Raw genomic sequence first — 20,217 nt, 5'->3', positions numbered from 1 at the left:
GGCTCCCATACGGTATAAAGAATTTTTCCAGCTGTCACGGTGAGAATAGAGATGCCTCCTTCTTCCTAGACGACAGATTGGGAGGAACTGCACCAACACATTTCTCGGCTATTTTTGAGTGGTGAGAGTTTTGTTTTTCCGTCTTAATATTACTTTTTTGAGTTGAGCTTATGATATTCACTACTATTTTAAACAAAGAAATTATTTGTATCTAAAAATAAGTTTTGTATCTCTTAGACATTTACAAATGCTAAAGCTCTAATTCAGATAAAAGTAAAAATCAAACAAAATCCTTTCCCAGGCACAAGCACAATAGTGTGGTCCTTTTAGTCTATTTATTGTCGGTGTCTTAGGCAAATTCATAAGAACTACAGTAAAAAAAATATTTGGAGGTAATGTTATTAAACATTTAATCAAATGGCATCTTTAATAATTTTAATATGGACACGTTCTAGGGTTTAGCATCATAACATTGATAGCCTTAATTTTACACTCACACAGTTAATTTGTGGAAATTGTTACAACAAAAAGTTTCAGTAAAAATGAATTGTGTTCTCAGTGTTAATGATCAGCAAATCCTTGTCTTATTTTTATTCCTGGATAATGATAGTGTCAGTTGTATCACTTGAAACCATGAAAGACAATGGCTAAGTAATTACTTGTTTTTCTGCACACCCATGTCATTACAAATTAGTGAGGTTCACCTCAAATTATCAACATCTAGAGCCATTTATGTCTTAGTTTCTAAAAGAGGAAGTTTCAGTGATGTGCAGTTAATGCTGCTGACTGCAAACAGGCCGCCTACAGGTCTGTTTTCATAAAGAAATTTTTCAATTAGTGAAAGCCATGGGCATCAGCTTTCAAAAAGAGGAAAAAGAACTTCCCTATAAATCTTTGATCTTTTCTGCTGCATCATGCTTCTATGAAAGAGAGTTACAGCGCTCTGGCTTAAGAAGCTTCTACAAAATAATTTTGTTTTCAAGCCAGCAAGATTAAAAACTTGGAATCTGTATTCAAATCATAGTGTAGAAATAAAATGTTAAATTCAGATTATGTTCATAAGAGATTCACTAGACTTCACAGTAGCTGAGAAGTAATAAAATAAGTGAAATTACTTCCTTCCTTCACTTTTATTTGAATTGATAATATCAGTATTTCATAGATTGGCTTTGCCTGATCATTCCTTCCTGATCTTTTTTCTGTCTTACCATTACTCCGTGAAACGGTGCTTTTAGAAGTTTGCTTGAGTTATTATATCTCCTTTCAAAATGTTGTTTTCAACAATTTGTTCTATTCTTGATGGGGGATAACTTTGTGACAGTAGGGAAAGGAGGTTCTTCATTTCTTCACTGTTTCCATAAGTCATGGATTTCCATGTACTTTATATTTTATTTCTCACAAATCCATTAAATAAAACACATTTGGTTCATGTCATGTATAGGATGTGGACATTTAGAAGATCCAAACATAGACGTAAATGTTAGGGACTGTTGAGAGAAAAGAAACCTGGGGTGAATAATAGCCCCCCTTTCTAATATTAGCTATTTTTCATCTCAAGCATAAAATATACAATCATTATTCTTTTTATTTTAGAATCTAGTCTCTAGACTTTATTTGTCCTCTGTTCATCTTTAAAATATAGTATATATTCACTCCATTCACCTTTACAATCTATGGCTCTAGGGAGAGCTGTGAAAATAATTATGTTGTTGATAAAATATAACAATGTTTCTGTAGCACACTGTACAATTTCTCATGAAGCACTTACATTTGAAAAGCATTTTTGACAGGGTTCCGCCCCAGCAGTAAATGGCAGAATGATAGGTGTGGGCGTCTTGGAGAGTGGAAAACTACCTCTACAAATTAGAGACTGAGAGCAAAGCAAAAGCAAAAGCAGCCCAGAGTCATGGATGACATGACACTGGCAGCAAAGGTGAGTGCAGACTGACAACCAGAAGCAGACATTTAGATCATTTTTAAGTCTAAAATAAAAATAAAAAAAATAGCCTGGCTAGTGTGGCTCAGTGGTTGAGATCAACCTATGAATCAGAGGTCAAAGTTTGATTCCTGGTCAGGGCACATGCCCGGGTTGCAGGCTCAATCCCCAGTGTGGGGTGTGCAGGAGGCAGCAGATCAATGATTCTCATTATTGTTGTTTCTCTCTCTCTCTCTCTCTCTCTCTCTCTCTCTCTCTCTCTCTCACTCTTCCTCTATGATATCAATAAAAAATACATTTTTTTAAAAAAAGAAAAGAGTCAAGGCAGATAAATTAGAATTGTGTCATAATTGCTGTCTGTGGTTATTCCTGTTACCAATCCCTCATTTTCTGGGTGTATTAGTGTCTAACAAAAGAAACTACAAGACAATACTTGGTGAGCTAGGTCTCAAGCCAGTAACAATATTTCTTTTTAAAGAATAAAATGGACTCAACCTTTGTTAATTACCAAGTAAAGAAGAAGAAAGAAGGGAAACTCAAATGCCACAAGGTGACTTCATTTAGAAAGCACAAAGTATTATTCTGTCAAAACCTTTGTTCTGTTGGAGTTGGGCCTTGGTAATTAGGAAGTTCTTAAAGAGCCACTTTGCTTTTTGTACCAATATTAGTTTGTGTGCTTCATGTAAAATCATTTTCCCAGAAATATAGCACAGAGTATGTTTCTTATGAATTCTGATAATGAGGCACAATGGTTTTTCAATACAGGTAAGGCCCATTGTAATTCACTTTTTATACAATCCATGAATGTTAAATTCTGAACTATAGGGAACATAATATGCCTCTATCACTTCTCAAATACAGATTTACCTAATATTCTAAAACACAGTGGACAAGACTGACTGCATTTAGAATATATATATATATATATATATATATATATATATATATATACATATATATATATATATATATATATGAAAATGCATCTGCTTTAAAGCTATTATCCACTCTTTGCTAAATCATCATTATTGTCATTGCTCGGAGTACATATAAAATGTTGGGCAGTTCAGAGAAATGACAAATATACCTGCTTTTAAGTAACTTTAAAAAGCTAGTAAAGATAACCCTGTACAAAATCTTTACTTCATTTATCTCTAGGCCTTCCAAAATGAGTAGGTTTTAGCCAGAAACAATGATTTTAGACTTTAAAAAAGGAAACTAGGTCTAGAAATAGTTTTATTAAAATTGGAAAATACTCCTAAGCCTTAAATTAAAATGTATAGATATATTAGTCATATCTATACCACAAAATTATTTCTCCAAAATTTCAAATACCCAGATAACAAATACAATAAAATCCACTTTAAAGTATATATTTGGTCTATAACTTCAGAAATATTCAAATATGGACTAAATTTGTTGGGATGTGAGGGTCTAATGAATATCCAAGGAGACATTTCCTTTAATCCTAAAATATTTTGGGGAATTTATGTTAACTACACAGTTTTCAGTACTAATTTGATCATAAGTCATGTTCATGTTATCTAATAATTTTCCAAAGGACAATATAATTCTGTTTCTTAGACATATTTTCATTTAGCAGGTACCTGTTATGAACCAATTTGATAGGTGCTTTTATGCTTATCAACTTATTCAAGTCTTGACAATTACATTAGTATATGAGCAGCCTCATCTTATAGAAATGAAGAGTGAAAAAAGTTATGTAATTTAGTTATCTGCTTAATGAAAGTTTAAAACTGGTAATGGCTGATTCAAAAGTTCATATTTTAACTTATTTATTTATTAATAATATGAATAAATTATTAATAAAGAAATGTTTCTCATGGTATCATATCCTCAGAATGGTGGTTAGCTGGATACTAGTAGAACTTTTGACTATATGTTTTGTTGGTTCACTCTCCTCTTTCTTTCCCCTATCCCTCAGTGATCTAGAAAATAGTTTGTATACTTAATACATTAAAGTTGTCTAAGATTTATTATGTTATCAGTGTTGGTTAATTTGGACTTCATACAGCTATGTAGGAATGAATGAAATAACACTATAGAATAACCAACAGTATTGGTTAATTTAGACTTTCTGTGCCTAATTGAGATGAGTGAACTACTTGATATTAACTCTTAATCCTTTTAACCAAGAATATAGCAAAACAAACAAACAACAACAAAAACAAAACCCATCCATTTTCTCTGTTTATACTCAGAATTCTAAATTATGATAAATATTCTGTGCATCTTATACTCTATAGAGACCCTGATCCTATCTATATAGAATATTAATTTTATTAAAGAAGGATAATCAATGTTTATTGAAAAGAATTATAAATTTATTGAATTGTGATTGCCCAGAATTCTTTGTTTTCTTAAGTACTGATATTCTTCCTCCCAATATGAAAAAATATCTATTAATGGTTATTAACTCAATTTGATTTGCTTTTCTGTTTGAGTGACCCTGATGTCCCTTATGTCTCTTTGACCTCTGGCTAATCTTATTGTTTTGCTCTTAGTCAATAATAAAGGAATGATTTCAGGATAACTTCAGATGTTGCTAGGAACAAACAGCTCTTAGTTATAAACTGTGGTCCAAAAAGAGTTTCTATGTTATACAGAATTAGCCCAACAGTCCTTTCTGAAACTTTACTCTTCTGATGGCACTGATATGAACAGTTTTAGTTGCTAAAGTTAATCTTTATTTATTGGCATCTTCTACACTCTAATTGTTTAGATTTTCGTGGCATCCCAGAGAATGTCTGAGGTTCTTTCAGAATGTTTACCAAGGCTCTAACATCAATCCATGAAAGATGCCAGACTGTGTTTAGCCTTAGGTGGTGGATCAGATATAAACCCTCCAGAGCCTCTTTGACAGTTCAATTTATTTCAAAGTGGTCAGGAATCTGGATTCTATACTCATACAAATAATTGTCTTTCTTTTCTGTTTTTGGTGTGTGTTTTTTAAGTTCTCAATATTTTAGTGAAAAATTCTTGATATGGTAGGGCAAATAGGAAAAAATCAAAGAGAAATTGGGGCCATCCCTCCAGTCCCTCTTGTAGAGGTCACAGACTGAAAGGTATCCTGACTCAAGGTTATAAATAAAATGATTTCAAATGGCTTAATTGGCCTTGTTTCTAATTCCTCCTGCAGCCTGCCTGCTTTACCAGTGCATGGTTGATTTAAAGATATGGATAAAAGCAACTGGCCCACAATTAATCTACACACACACACACACACACACACACACACACACACACACACACGTGATATTGCAATTCAAAAGGAGAGGAAGGTGTGATTTAGAAACCCTTGAAGATAATTGTATCCCCTTAAACCACAGAGGTTCTTATTCCCTGAATGTTACTAAATCATTAGTACCTAGAATCAAATTTAAGGAAATTTTAGCTGTGATCTATAGACCAGTATTGGATTAAAGATGGCACCATAAATGTGAACTCTATGAAACCATAATGGCATAGACATTGAGCAAATATTAATCTTTTAGAAAGTGAACATACCCAATAAGAGGAATTTTATTTTTATTTATTTTCTGTTGAGTGATTTAAAAAAATAAATGTATCTTTATTGTTGAAAATATTACAAATGTCCCCTTCCCCCCGCCTTGACCTCCCTCTACTCCTTCCTCCCCACTCCAACCTCCACCCCCCACACAAGCCTTCACTACACTATTTTCTGTGTTCATGAGTTATGCATATTAATTCTTTGGTTAATTTTAATAAAAGCACTTTATAATATATAATTTAAAAGAAACAACTTGAAATAAAGCCTAGGGAAGATTTCCCTTCAATAACAAGCACTTGATATTTATTGGGCATTTCCTAGGAACCGGATTTTAATGTTGAACAAATAGGTATGGACAGAACTCTCACAGAGTTTACGATCTAAACCTCTACAGCCCAGTAGAAATTTTTGCAGTGATGGAAACATGTTTTTGTTTTTGTTTTTAAACTGCACTTTCCAATATAGTAGCAACTAGCCATATGTGACCATTGACAAATATACTCTTCCTGACCAAATTCTACTAGGGCTCCCCTGAACCTTTCTAATGGGCCTCAACTTTTGGACTTCTGTGTTTGTCTCTGCATTGTCCAATTATAGCAAGAATTCTGCTAAGTTTGTTTATCTAGAATCCTCCTGATTCCATATCTGCTCACCTTCATTATCTAATTAGGTTCCTCATTCTCCACCACCCTGCAAGTGTCATTTATCACCCTGACTTGCTTTCAGCAAGAATCCTGCCAGGTCAATTTAGCCACTGACCTCCACCTTGCTCATTGGCTATAAATTCCCATTTGCCCATGGGGTATTCAGAACTGAGCCCTGTTCTATATGGCGATTTATTTTCCCCTATTGTAGTACTTGTGATTAAAATCTTCTTACAACTTAACCACAGTCCAGCTCTGATTTTTCTTTAACATTACTGAACACTTGAGATGTGACTAATGTGACCGAGAAACTATATATATATATATATATATATATATATATATATATATATATAATATTTACATATTATATTTATATAAATTATATATATACGTTTAAGGTGAAATCTTTTTTAAGATATATTTTTATTGGTTTCAGAGTGGAAGGTAGAGGGAGAGGGAGAGAGAGATAGAAACATCAATGATGAGAGAGAATCATCGATTGGCTGCTTTCTGTACATCCCCTACTGGGGATCCAGCCCGCAACCTGGGCATGCTCCCTGACCAGGAATCAAATCATGACCTCCTGGTTATAGGTTGAAGTTCAACCACTGAGTCACCCCAGTGGGGCAAAAAATTATATTTTTAAAATTTTAGTTAAATTAAATTAATTATAATATGCAACTTGTGGCTGCCATATCAGTCAGCATAAATCTAGACATAAATTAACCTACCAATTAAGAAGATACAATAGTAAATTGTGATTATTGTTTTGGGAAAAGTGACATTTGAACAGGAGGACTATTATTTTCTGATGTGATGGTCAGGAAAGGTTTTCTTGAGGAAGTTAACTAAAATATGAAAAATGAGTAGGAATTAACCTAGGGAGGGAGATGGGGGATGGATGGAAGCAAAATGAGCAAGACATTGAGGAAAGGGGTGTACCCATACCTAGAATCAAAGTTACCACTGAGTAAATTGAAGCCTTACTTTACCTAAATCACTTAAACATCTAAATTCAAGGGATGATGAATAGGCTAGAGAAGTAAGTTGGGTTCAGTTCATGCACAGCTTTCCAGACCATAATATACATTTTGTCTTGGTAATAAAAGAAAATTTGAAAAACTATTGAAGGTTTCTAATCAGAAAAAAATGATAATGTTTGTGGTTTTATAAGATTACTCTAAGCTGAAGTGGAGAGGAAAGATTACAGAAATAAGAGTGGATGTAGTGACAACAATTAGAGACCACGGAGGTAACACAGACAAAATATGGTAGGAACTGACCTGGAAAATGGCCATGGACATGGAGAGACTTGAGTGTGTTTCAGAGTTCTAGGACCTAATAAAATATTGGATCTGGGGTGAGGAAAAGCCAAGTATCACAAATAATGCCTAGATATACGACAAACAGGATGGGATGAATGCCATGGGCCTTTACTAATAAAGGAACCTGGGAGATAGTTAAATCTGGATGTGAAGATGATAATTTTAATTAATGATTTGGTGAGTTTGTGATATCTTTGTGACATTTAAAAATGGCATATTCAAATGGATAAAGAAGCACAGAGACCAGAGAGATTTCTGGTTAAGAAATACAAACTTGAGGGTCATGGACATGTCAATTAAAAATATTGTAGGCAAAAAAAAAATGTGGTTTCATGGAGTGAGAGGACATAAAAAGAAGGGAAGAGGGCTTAGAGTTGAGCTATTCATGATTCCAGTATTTCATTTGTTTTCTGTACTGATTTAATATTCTAATTTTTCTTTTTTGTCTCTAGGCCATCTAAATCCATCTTCTATTATACCTTTGATATGCCAAGCTCATGGTGGCAATATGCTCTGATTCATTCACTCCCAAGTTAGAACATATAGGATATTTTTAACCTAGGATAATTCACTATATATCTGTGTGATGTTTCTAGATATTTTCCCCTCCCTCTTTTCCCTAAAGTTCCAGTCCATTCCAATTTCCTCAAATGTAGAAGTTAGATATCTAATAAAAATTACAAAGAAATTTGTAACATAGATAGTTTTTCAAGAAATATGTGTTAACCCAAGTATATCTAAAGTTACTAGAAAATATCAAAATACATTCTTCCCATTAAATTTCTAGAAGGAAAATTAAAACACATCCTGAGCATCTCTAAAGTCCCTCCTTGCACCTCCTGCAATATTTCCCCACACTATGCTGTTTTCTCTCATTTAATTATTTTTCATCACTTGGAGCAATATTGATTTATACCTAAGCACCGCCGTTTAGCAGTCACTCGCCATATACCAATGCATCCAATAGCAGGTCCACACAGGCAAAGTAAGAAACACTTCTTTCACCTATTTATGCTATTTGGGAGATGCAAGTATTTAGTGGATAATCTTACTAGTAAGTTGTAAGAACAAAGACGTTAAACTTTGGCCTGCTTTGTCAGAACCATTTCAGATACTTGGAAAAGGGGTTCATAAGTGCTTGGTAATCATGTGGTCAAATAGCAAATGAATAATTTCTTACATAATTTATAATTACAAAATAATTACAAAAGAATCTTAAAATGTATCATTTTGATCAGTGTAATTTGTGAATAAAGATTTCAATAAGAACACTAAAGTAGTTTGTGTATGTGTGCATGTATATGTTTGTAGACATATATGTCTATATACACATCTATATATATAAAAGCCTAAGCGACCGAACAACTGAATGACTGAATGAACAGTCGCTATGATAAGCACTGACCAGCAGGGGGCAGATGCTCAGCGCCGGAGCTGCCCCCAGGTGGTCAGTGCACTCCCACAGTGGGAGTGCCACTCAGCTGACTGACCCATCCTGGCAGTCCGATCCAGTCCACTAGCCCAGCGGCAGCCACTCACTCCCTCAGTAGTCCTGCAGGTCCAATCTCCGGAGAACGGGACAGGCACCAATGGACCGGCACCACCAGCATGATCCCAACAGTGCCGCTGGCCTCCTGGAAGTTGGCCTTGGGCACCGCAGCTGCCTTCCCTCCATAGACGCTCCACAAGGAAGAAACGATATAAAAGCAGCCGCCAGGTGGCTCCCGACAGCCAGCATGAACATCAGCAGGATGGATCCGGATCCTGGCCTGGCAAGGGCATCCCACAGCCCGCCTGGAGGGCTGAATGCATACTTGGCCCCCCCTTTCCCCCCCCTCAGGATGAGTGCCAGACACAGGGCTCACAGCTGGCGGGCACCGCAATTGCAGCGCAAGACTCTCCCGATCAGGACTGACTAGGCACGAGCCCGCAACAGGCGCAGCAGGACCAGGATGACCGGGGGCGGGGGGGGGGGGGGGGACAGGCAGGAGTGACAGGAAACATTAGACTGCTGGTTTCAGTCCAATCCCCGCAGGCCACGCTGAGGGACCCCACCTGTGCACAAATTCGTGCACCGTGCCTCTAGTGGGTATATAAATACACATAGATATATGTCTATATGCATGCATATATGCAATGCATGTCTATTTAAATGTATATATATAATAAACAAATATATCAAACCTGTATTATACTCACTTGTACATAATTATGTATATCATATCATTTATATGATACATATATGTATATGCATATATTTATACACATGTGTACATACATAGGTGTGTCCATGTGTGTTTATAAAATCATCTAACTTTTGCTGAATGACAAACTGCTCAAAAACTTAGTGATTTAAAACAATAACCCGTTTATTTAATTTTATTGCATTTTAGAAATATATGCTGGTTTCAGCTGGATGTTTTTCTGGTTTCTGCTGGGCTCACTCATGCCTCTGCAGGTGCTGGTCAGCTGGGAGTTAGCTGATTGTTGGCTGGGTCACACAGCTCTTCTCTAAGAGGCCATCCCTGTCTTGTACACTTGGTTGAAATATAAGGGATCCCCAGAGCAAGAGAAAGTATGTAAGGCCTTTTTGAGTCCAAGTTTAAAACTTGAACAACTTTGCTCTTTCCACCTCCTACTTATTATAGGAAGTCATTAGGCCAGTTCAGATTCAAGGAGTTGAGAAATACATTGGGAAGGGAAAAATCTGGATTCATTTTTTGAAATCTATATTATATAACTTTTAGAAAAAATCTGTTTGGCTGGTTATTCCCAAAATTTTCATATGTTCAACAATAGTTTCATTGTTTGTGTTTTCTATCCTCTCCCTCCACCTCTTGTGTAAATTGAATGTTGGTCACCATTTCAATAGGGAAAGACCATGTCTGTGTGGGTCTCCTTTTATACTTCACTGGGCCTCTAGTGCATGCTACACGCTTTCGCTTTTCACGGTGGAGCTGGGTGCCTGTCCGCTGGTGCACCAGGCCTTTCAGAAGCCTCCGGCTCGGCGGAGGCTTCTGAAAGGCCTGGTGCCGGAGCAGACAGGCACCCAGCTCCCCCACTTTTGTTTTTTTGTTTTGTTTTGTTTTTGTTTTTGTTTTTGCTGTGAAAGAGCTCATTTATAGGGGTGGTGGACTCAGTGGATCCAAAGTGGAGAGCTGGTGAAGGGATTGGTGGCTTCCAGTTTCAAGCGCTGGTTCTCAGTCCTGTGGCACCTGTTTATGGATCGCTTCGGCGAGGCTGGGCCAGGTCAGGGCTGCACGCACTTTGGCATCCGGGCCAGGGATGCTCTCCAGGCCCCATAGGGTAAAGCAGCTGAAACTGGCGGAGGCATGAATAAAGCGGTCGAAGTCCCGCTCCAGCGCCTCTGGGGGTTCCACCAGCTCCTGCTCCTCCTTGTCGGATCCCGCTGAAAAGTCCTGCTTCCCCACCGACTTCTCTTCCATCACCATCACATATCCCAGCAGGCCAGGCGGCACCTCCACCTCCTCGCCCTTCAGACTGCAGCCCCGAAACAACACTTCGAGTCCATCGGGACCCTGACGGATGGCCGGGGTGAAAAAGCGCCCCACAGGGGCGGGCCGGTTAACCCGGACTTCACAGGGCAGGAGGTGCAGCGTGTGCGCAGAGTGACGGGGCGTAGGTGGATGCGGTGCTTCTCCATGTCTTCCTCGTCGCTGCTCTCCATCCTCTGCCGTGTTTCCGTGGCTCGCTGACTGAAGCCAGAGCTCGCTCCCCCACTTTTGATGGTCTGCGGCCGCAGAGGGGGGCTACCCTGCTGTTAAGAGGCGCAGGGGCGGGACCCCCTCAGAGGCCCTGGATCTGGCCGTTGAGAGGCACAGGGGGCGGGAGTCCCGCCCCGTGCGCCTCTCAACAGCAGGGTAGCCCCGCTCAGTGGCAGTGGATCCGTGCCTCTCAATGGCCGGATAGGCCACCCCGAGTCCCGCCCCCCAGCCTCCCACCGCCCAATCGTGGGCGTAGCGGAGTGATGGTAATTTACATGTTACTCTATTATTAGATAGGATAGAATGCGAAAGTGTCAGCCAGCCCTTTTTTTCAGAGAATTTCCATAACAGTCTGTGCAAATTTTTAACATCATTGTCATAGACCTGTTATGCTCTTCACTACAGGCTTTCTTGCTCTTATGTGACCTCTTGAGGACAGCCCCTTTATCTTACTTATATTTCTCACCCTTGAACTTGTAACTTTGTCTGGACATAGTAAAGTATTAATAATTCTCAGTCAATAATTTCATGAACGATTGCATAAATGAATGTGCTGGAGCTTAGCATGCTTCTTAATAGGAAATTTATATTTAGAGTAAAGAAATAATTGTAAATAATTTCCAGAAATTATAAAATTGTATTGTTACATTGAGTAAAAAGGTAAAATTTTTAAATAGAAAAGCATAAATTTAATGCCATGTCCTTTTCGCATTTCAGTCCCTCCCCTGGGGCTTAGTGAACTTATGTTGACCCATCTAGATTTCCCCCTGAATTGTGCATTTTATTCTGTAATTAAACCAGCTTTTAGTTCAAATCAGGGAGCTTTCTTTGGTGGTATCATGAGATAATAAGTGACCATATATCCAATTTGCCTGGGACACACCCAGTTTAGTGTCTGTTTTCTTGGTGTATTATCAATGCCCTCCTTTATTCCAAAATTGTTGTGTGTAGTAGACCACAAATTATATGATTTCCCTAAATATAGCTTAAGCTTTCAATGCAATGCCAATAGAAGCCTTACGGTTGAAAAATAATCTCTGTGGCATTGGGATCATAACTGTTTGAACAGGAATAAGGCACCTAACATCACTATATCATTTTCTCACTATTCTTCAGGACTTTTGTATTATAGACCTCAGAAAGGACTAGGCAATGCATGAAGCACCTCAATTAAAGGTCACCAGCACAGAGGTTTGTGTGTAGATGAATTCTTTTGTGTCGTAGATACTATAACCGATAAATAATTTATTAGGTAAATGGGAAACTTCCCCGGAGATCATGGCAAAATCATTGGGTTAAAATGCATGATAAAAATGGCATTAAACCTTTTACCTAGGGAGAGAGACCTCTTTGGCCTTTCTGCACTTGTGCCTTCTTCACTTTCACAGCTGACCTGGAGTGACAAAGATTCTATGTGTTCCTAATGGAGCTGGGCTCTGGGAATATGGTACTTAATCCTGGCATGTGATAGTAATGGTGAGTCCCAGCGGTGCACACTAAAGGCTAAACCATGAGTGCAATCACATAGTGTGTGTTGATTTTACATTTAAATACACATTTCCATAGTTTATGCCCTGAGATCATATTTTAGTTATAGGATAATTAGCAAAAATATCTTTTAAAAAATATGAGACTATACAGCATTTAGCTGATGAACTTGTCAATCTTGTAATGATGTCATAATATTCTCCTTTTATCTAAAATTGCAAATCTGCATATACAGTGTTCTGAAAAATCTACTAGCCAAAGCTTTATAATATGTTCAAAGATGAATGAGTGAATTTAACTATAGAATGAGATTCTCTGGTTAAATATATGGTTTCCCAAAAAAATGTATACATATTTTTGAAATAATTATAAAAAGCAGTGTTTATTGGGGGATAAGGAGACATATGTAATACCTTAATCAATAAAGGGAAAAAAAGTTTAAAACATTTAAAAATAGAAAAAAAGTATATAGAAGCAAGGAAAAAAAGGCAGTGTTTATTAAAATACATTTAATTTTCAAAATTGAGCTATCAGCTGATAAAGTGTCTATACATTTTGTTGGGGACAACTTGTATAGACCAAGCTACTTCTTCAGTAAACTGACTAGCAAGTTTTGTCAAAAAGTGTGTTTGATCTATTTCCCTCATAAACTCATAGTTTTTGTGGTTGCTAACTGTTAAACTTTATTTTCTTTTTCTATTCCCTTTTTTTTCCTTTCTTCCTTCACTCCTTGCTTCTCCCCTCCCTCTCTCCCTCCTTCCTCCCTCCCTCCCTCCCTCCCTCCCTCCTCTCCCTTTCTCCCTCCCTTCCTTTGTTCCTTCTTTCATAATTCAGACTTTAAGGGACAACATTGACAACGCCAGGGTGAGGTATAGTTACAGATTCTGTGTGAAGAATAATATTTTAAAACAGTAAAGAGAGGCATTACAACAAATGCCATGCTTTCTTACAAAACCTTCACAGAATTAAATGTATGGCTTTGGCATTCAGAAATATGTGCATATATTTATAGTTTATAAGTAAGGCAGCTTATACCATCCATAATCAATAGTTTAGTTTCTCTAACCCTTTAAAGTGTAGACTTCTTTGCTGTTTTCTGTCCAAACTTTCTCTCTATTGCTGCTTTTTCCAGAAGAGGCACCATGAAGGGGCCTCATGGCCACATCCATCTGGAGTAGATATCATTTGTGTTGAGAGGGAGGGAGGGAGGGAGGGTGGGAAGAGGGAGGGAGGGAGAGAGAGAGAGAGAGAGAGAGAGAGAGAGAGAGAGAGAGAGAGAGAACCAAAGTACTTTTTATTTTTAGCAATAATAACTATTCTTTCCTCTTTTAGATTAAATAATTTTTCATCATGGCTTGATCAAAGACTTTTTACCACAATGTTTTTTAAAGTAATATTTGTAAATAATACCTGGAAACTTTAAATAAAGGAAACATTTGAGGGCTAAAAAGAATATACTTAGTTCTGTTTCTGCTCTTTAATTTTACATTTCTATCTATGTTTGGCTAGTGAAAACTTCCTTTTCTTACTTAATGTCTGAATCACTGCAAGAAAATCCACTCACACAAGGTAATATAAAAATATGTGTTTTTCTATTCACCAATCTATAAACTTGAACTTTGTCTTCTTTTATTGAGTAACTGTTAAGTTGAAGAAAATTCAAGCCTCTGCCATGTAGGGGGGGAAAGTAGCATAACTTTGGAAATGGTTTGAAAAATGCATCTGAGGGTGATATTCATCAGCTGTCATTTGAAACACCTCCTACACCCCCTGGCTTTGCTGTCTCTGTTTGCCCGTAGCAAAGCAGCAGGTATTTTTCCTTATCAATGAGTGTGAAACTGTAGCACATGGTGTTCATGTATTTCTCTTTCATTTTTTAACATTAGATAATTTACTCTATGGGAATATTTAGTTGGAGGGTGAGGACTGAAGAACATGTCAGTTAGGTAACATAAGACTAAACACTAGGCGAGTTGGTTCATCCAATGTTTAAACCAGTTGTTAGTCACCCTCTGGATTGTAATCAGGCCTAGTGAAGAAGGGAGGAAGAACGGAGACATTGCTCCTCTTTCCCACAGGGAAGCTACTCATCTGTTAACCATCAGAAGAGAAGAAGTTGAATGAGATGTGTTTAATTCTGCCACCTTCATTCACTCGGTTACCTCTTCTCTTAATCACTCATTCATCGATCTATACATTCATGTGACAAATATGTTTCAGCACTACAGGTATAGCAGTGAACAAGATAGGCATGGAACTTACAATTTAGGGGCAGAGGAAACAGAGAGTAAACACTAAATCAAATGTGCCTGTGGTATGTATTATGAAAATAAGGTAAAAAGAGACAGAAGTCTGTGGACCAGGAGGGCAGAGTTGGCATTACTTCAGGTAATGTGACCAGAAAAGGGCACTTTGTGGAGGTGACTCTTAGTGTATGCTTTGTCAAGAGAAGCCAACAGCTGTATAAAGATCTGGGGGGATGCCTCAGGAGCAGCTGGGGATGCTGGGGTGAAGGCTCTCAGACTAGATGAAGCTTGGCTTGTTCACAAAACATTTCGAGGGCTGTGTGACTAGAAATGTGTCACCAAGAGGGCCATGGAGGGAAAGGTGACTGGTGTTGAGCAAGTAGCAGGTTCGTTTAAAGCATTTAGAGGGCTTTAGTCAGAGCGTGAGTTGAACTTCTATATGTTTCTAGAAAAACAACTCCAGCTATTGGTTGGAGAGGGACTATAGAGAGACATAAGCATCTTTAAGGAAGAATCCACTCTCAATGACCTATTTAGTTCACATTACATTTAATATAATCTGACAGGTTTAAAACATACATGTATGATGTATATATCTAAAGAAGTGTAGTGCTGTGAGTTGCAACCATGAGACACTATATCCACATATTCCAACATGCTGCTATTGAAAATGATAAATTTAACAATTCTTTTGGGAGAGATTGAGCCTGTAGTATACCATTTAGTGCCATGTTATTAATGAATTTGATTTTTAATAACAGGATAAAACTACTTGAAGTTTTATCTATCAAAAATATCGGGGAGGAAAGGGGAAGTATGTATTTTGGTTATAACATAACTCACATGATTTTTCTTTTAATATAAAAATCATTTCTAAAATTTGAGTTTCAAAAAGTTTTCAACAATTGTAACATCTTTGAAATAGGTGATCTTTTCTATCCTAGATGGTGATGGTTTCTCCCACCTCTGAACCTACAGTAGACGTTAATCTCTCTCTCCCATAGGCAATGGAATACTTTTGTGTGATTTTAGGTTGTATCCTCATTTTATCTTCCTGATGAGACGTGAAACTGTTGAAAACAGAATCTTGCTTTTTTAACCATTAATGTCACTTGGTTCAGTGCAATCAGTACTTGGATAAATAACTGTAGGTCTTCACCTTCCTAATTCCCATCTCAGTTAATCTTAATAATGGTGTCATTTTCAACCTGAGCCTGGGATCCAGGAAAACCCTATTTAAAAACACTAGAACTCCCTACTTACCAGCTAGTGGGAATTGGAGAAAATATCTATTGGAGTGTTCAAGATGATAAGCTTAGACTAGAAAAAAATAGAAATAATTTGTCTCCTCTTATTCTATTGCTTTCTTTTAGACATGTGTAAGTTATTTATTTTGTTTTCATTATGTTGATTGCTTTATTCTTCAATGTCTGTTACTATATTTTCAGATCTATTCCTCCATGAGCACCTTATAATTTAGTCTTCACTTATGAGATAATTTTATTTTTATTAAAATTTTAAATGATTTTAATCAACTCTAGTTCTATAATCATGTATATTCTAAGTTTTAACCCTCTGATTTGGTGTGTACTACATATCTGCCAAACCATGTTTGTTTAATTTATGTTGGTGTATTGAATTACAGCTTTATTTTGTTTCATAGTTGAGGCTTTCATTATTACTTTGATCAGTCGAATAGATTTGATTATCACTTTTTTCTTGTCTCTTTTATCAATTTACATGAATGTTTCCTGCCATTTTACTGTTGTCCATTTTCAAATCCTATAGAGCTTCCTGGACCAGTAATAACAAGTGAAATATGGAAAAAGGGTAAGGATTTGAATAGTGTATCAGGTCTCTTACTTTAGTTGAACTCTTTTTTTATTGATATAGAAATGTTTAATTTCTTTCATAAACTCCACTTATAGGGAATGGGTTGGTGCAGCTTCTGATTCCATGATCTGTTTTTGTTTCTATTGGACACTCAATGATCACTGATTTCTTTCCTTTCCTCACCAGGTCCCCACTGAGCACCACCACCTTCCAAATTGCTTTCATCTGCTCTAGAAGCTTACTTTCTCAGAATTACTACCTAAGGGCCGCTGCACTTTCAGGCCTCTTCCTTTGGAAGCAGCCAGAGTTCCAGTTCACAAGAATTACTCTGTTCTGCTTTTCCGTGTTTCCCATGAAGGATAGGACCAACTAATTTGGGAGGTGAGGTTATCTATGTTGTGTGACCACTATGAATAGTCATCTCTTTTCTGTGCAACATAAACCCAAACTAACACTGCCTGGGTGTCAGAGATTACTTCTGGTTTCAGGTGTTCATTCTTGTAATCACATATACATAGAAATATCTGAACAATTTTCTCTGCTTATGCTATAGATGTGGGTTATAGGTGGCTTTATTTGCTCTCCTTTTTAAAAGTCCTTTTTTAAATATATGTTTTTATTGAAATTTTTAAAGAGAGAGGAAGGAGAGAGAAAAAGAAGCATTGATGTAAAAGAGAAACATAGCCGAAACCGGTTTGGCTCAGTGGATAGAGCGTCGGCCTGCGGACTCAAGGGTCCCGGGTTCGATTCTGGTCAAGGGCATGTACCTTGGTTGCCGGTACATCCCCAGTAGGGGGTGTGCAAGAGGCAGCTGATCGATGTTTCTCTCTCATTGATGTTTCTAACTCTATATTCCTCTCTCTTCCTCTCTGTAAAAAATCAATAAAATATATTTTAAAAAAATAAAAATAAAAAAGAGAAACATAGATCGGTTCCCTCTGTACCCACCGGGATCAAGGACCGAACCTGTAACATGGCCATGTGCTCTGACCAGGAATCAAACTGGAAACATTTCAATGAATGTATGATGCCCAACCAACTGAGCCACATCAGCCAGGTCTGCTCTTTTTTGTGAACGATATGGTCTGTGAAGATTTGTGGACATATGTTGAGATACTGCATTAAATCCAACATGGTGTCCATGTACAGTGACATTTACAGTCATTAAATAACTAACTGTTCTATCATTTATTATTTCATCTTTATTTTAGAATACCCAACTTGCTTATTTTACATTCTTTGAAATACAAGAGATTTTCTTTTTTGCTCCCAGCACTTGGAAAATACCCAATTCTAAGCTTAGACTTAAGTACTAATTTAACATTCACCTTCAAGAGAGCACTAATTATTTCAACTAATTATTTTATGTCTCTCTCTCTCTCTCTCTCTCTCTCTCTCTATATATATATATATATATATATATATATATATATATATTCATACCTAGCACATAATGTTCTCTGAAAGATTTTGTACTATAAAAATCATGCTCTTGAGACAATTATCTATGTTTGAAAATGGTTCTAAGTGGGTTAAGTCAATGATATCTACCTATAAGTGACTCCATACCTTCAAGTGCCAACACTGTTACTAAGCCACTAAAGAAATCAAAGTCTTTGAAGAAGGCAATTGTGCAGTGTTCAGAACATGAGTTTTTGCATCAACTTGATTTGTTTCAGTTTAATTTTGCTACTTTCCAGACCCTCTCTGAGTTAGTTATACTATAGTAGATTTTATTTTTAATTATAAAGCAGATATAATAATATCTACATCATAAAAAATTTGTCATATTTAAAATGAGATAATATATTAAAAGCACCTGACAGAATATTAGGTAGAAAATATATACACAAAAGAAAAAAAAATGTCTTCCTCTTGCCTTAGGAGGAATTAATATTAAACCACCATTGTTTCTCTAATTCTAGCTACCCTCTAATTTACCCAAACATTAGTTTCTCTCACCCTAGATTTAGTATATTTATTAAAAATTCACAAACATCGATATTGTGGTAATTGACTACTTGATGTTATGAATTGTTATTTCCATCTTCATATTGAGGAAATGTGATAGAAAAGGCTTCCTCCCAATTTCGGTTGCTTGGGGGAACTCCAGTTCCCATGTTCTCTGTGAATTAAGTTTTTAGTCACTGAAAATGTATTTTCTAAAAGCTCATCATTACATGAACAAAGGTATATAATACTTTAAATGCAGTAATTCTGATTTAAACAAATATAATATAACTTCTAGTGGGATTTATAGTACCCAATAGTCATCCTGGAATATACTTGCTTCTTTATATTGTGAAATGAATAGGATTTTATATCTGAAGAAACAAATCTGCACATTAAAAAATCAATGTTTCTCATGATACACACTTGGTACTATTACTGGGAATACTACAGCTGACATAACCTAGTTAAAATAGTATGATTTACTTGCCTATGTGCATAGTGCTTTTGGAGTTGAAACTGCCACTTATAACATGCAGAGGGAAACAATAACCTTCCTGCTTTTGCAACCATCATAGATACTTTTTGCTCTGCTCCCCTTCAAAGGTCTGATGCATGAGCCTTCCTCTGGCTACTTAAACACCTCTTAGATTTGAAAAACAAAATGGTGGGGAGAGAGCGAAGAAAGAGAGGTATAAAGCACATTCTGTCACAGAACCTCTACTGAAAAATCCTCAACAAGCAGAATGAATTGAAAAATTCAAGCATGACTAAAGAGTACATTCCCCACTAGTCAGTAGATTTTGCTTCCTATTTGTCACTGCCACCTTGGAGAGCGGTGAGCATTAATAATGCATGGGTGCTAGGAATGTATTAGCAACTAACCTTGCGAAGAAAATCAGCTGGGGACCCAGAAGAGCTGTAAAATGAAAGAGAGAGAGAGAGAGAGAGAGAGGGGAAGAGAGAGACAGACAAAGAGGCAGAGTGAGTATACACACATGCTCTGAGAATCCTTCTTATTTATTGAAGAGTTGTGGAGAGCAGTGTCAGGTGTGTAGGCAACCATGTATCATTGTAAATGGAAAATAGAAATCCTTAGAATGGGGCCATAATTGAGTTCATTGATCAAACTCACAAATTTCCCCACCTGCATTAGGTTTATTATTCACCTTTATATATCATAAAGAAATACACCTGGGGGAATTAGTGTGTCTATTCACTTATGGAAATAAGGAGTTTTAGTAAATACTATCTTAGACATCTTTGTAAAGAAAATGAGCAAGTGAAGTTTTAAATGTGCTATGTGGTGATTTTAGGTCTACTTTGGTATGTAATATACATTGCAGATAATTTATTCTGATATGTGAATGCCAAGTCCGATTCCAGAATGCCTATACAACAAGCAAGCAAATAAGCAAACAACCAGATACATTATAGCTCAAAACAGTAAGGTTCAGTAAGGTTGCTCAGGTTTCAAAAGAAAACTTTAATTTTATAAAAATTGCATTTAACAATTCTAAATGGAAACCAACTCA

General features: G+C 36.8%; 1 protein-coding gene across 1 annotated transcript; it reads right to left on the bottom strand.

The window, feature by feature from the left end:
• Window positions 1-10,640: 10,640 nt before the first annotated feature.
• Window positions 10,641-11,128, bottom strand: LOC307105890 (ribonuclease H2 subunit C-like; the record flags this gene model as incomplete). The annotated part of the gene is given in 2 exon segments (XM_079781811.1): window positions 10,641-11,062; window positions 11,065-11,128. Coding segments are annotated over 2 exon segments (486 nt in total).
• Between the last annotated feature and the right edge of the window lie 9,089 nt (window positions 11,129-20,217).

This window comes from Cnephaeus nilssonii, assembly GCF_951640355.1.
Source record: "Cnephaeus nilssonii genome assembly, chromosome: 10".
Classification (NCBI taxonomy): domain Eukaryota; kingdom Metazoa; phylum Chordata; class Mammalia; order Chiroptera; family Vespertilionidae; genus Cnephaeus; species Cnephaeus nilssonii.
Note: the sequence above shows the minus strand (reverse complement) of the source record. Positions and strands in the feature narration are given on the sequence as shown.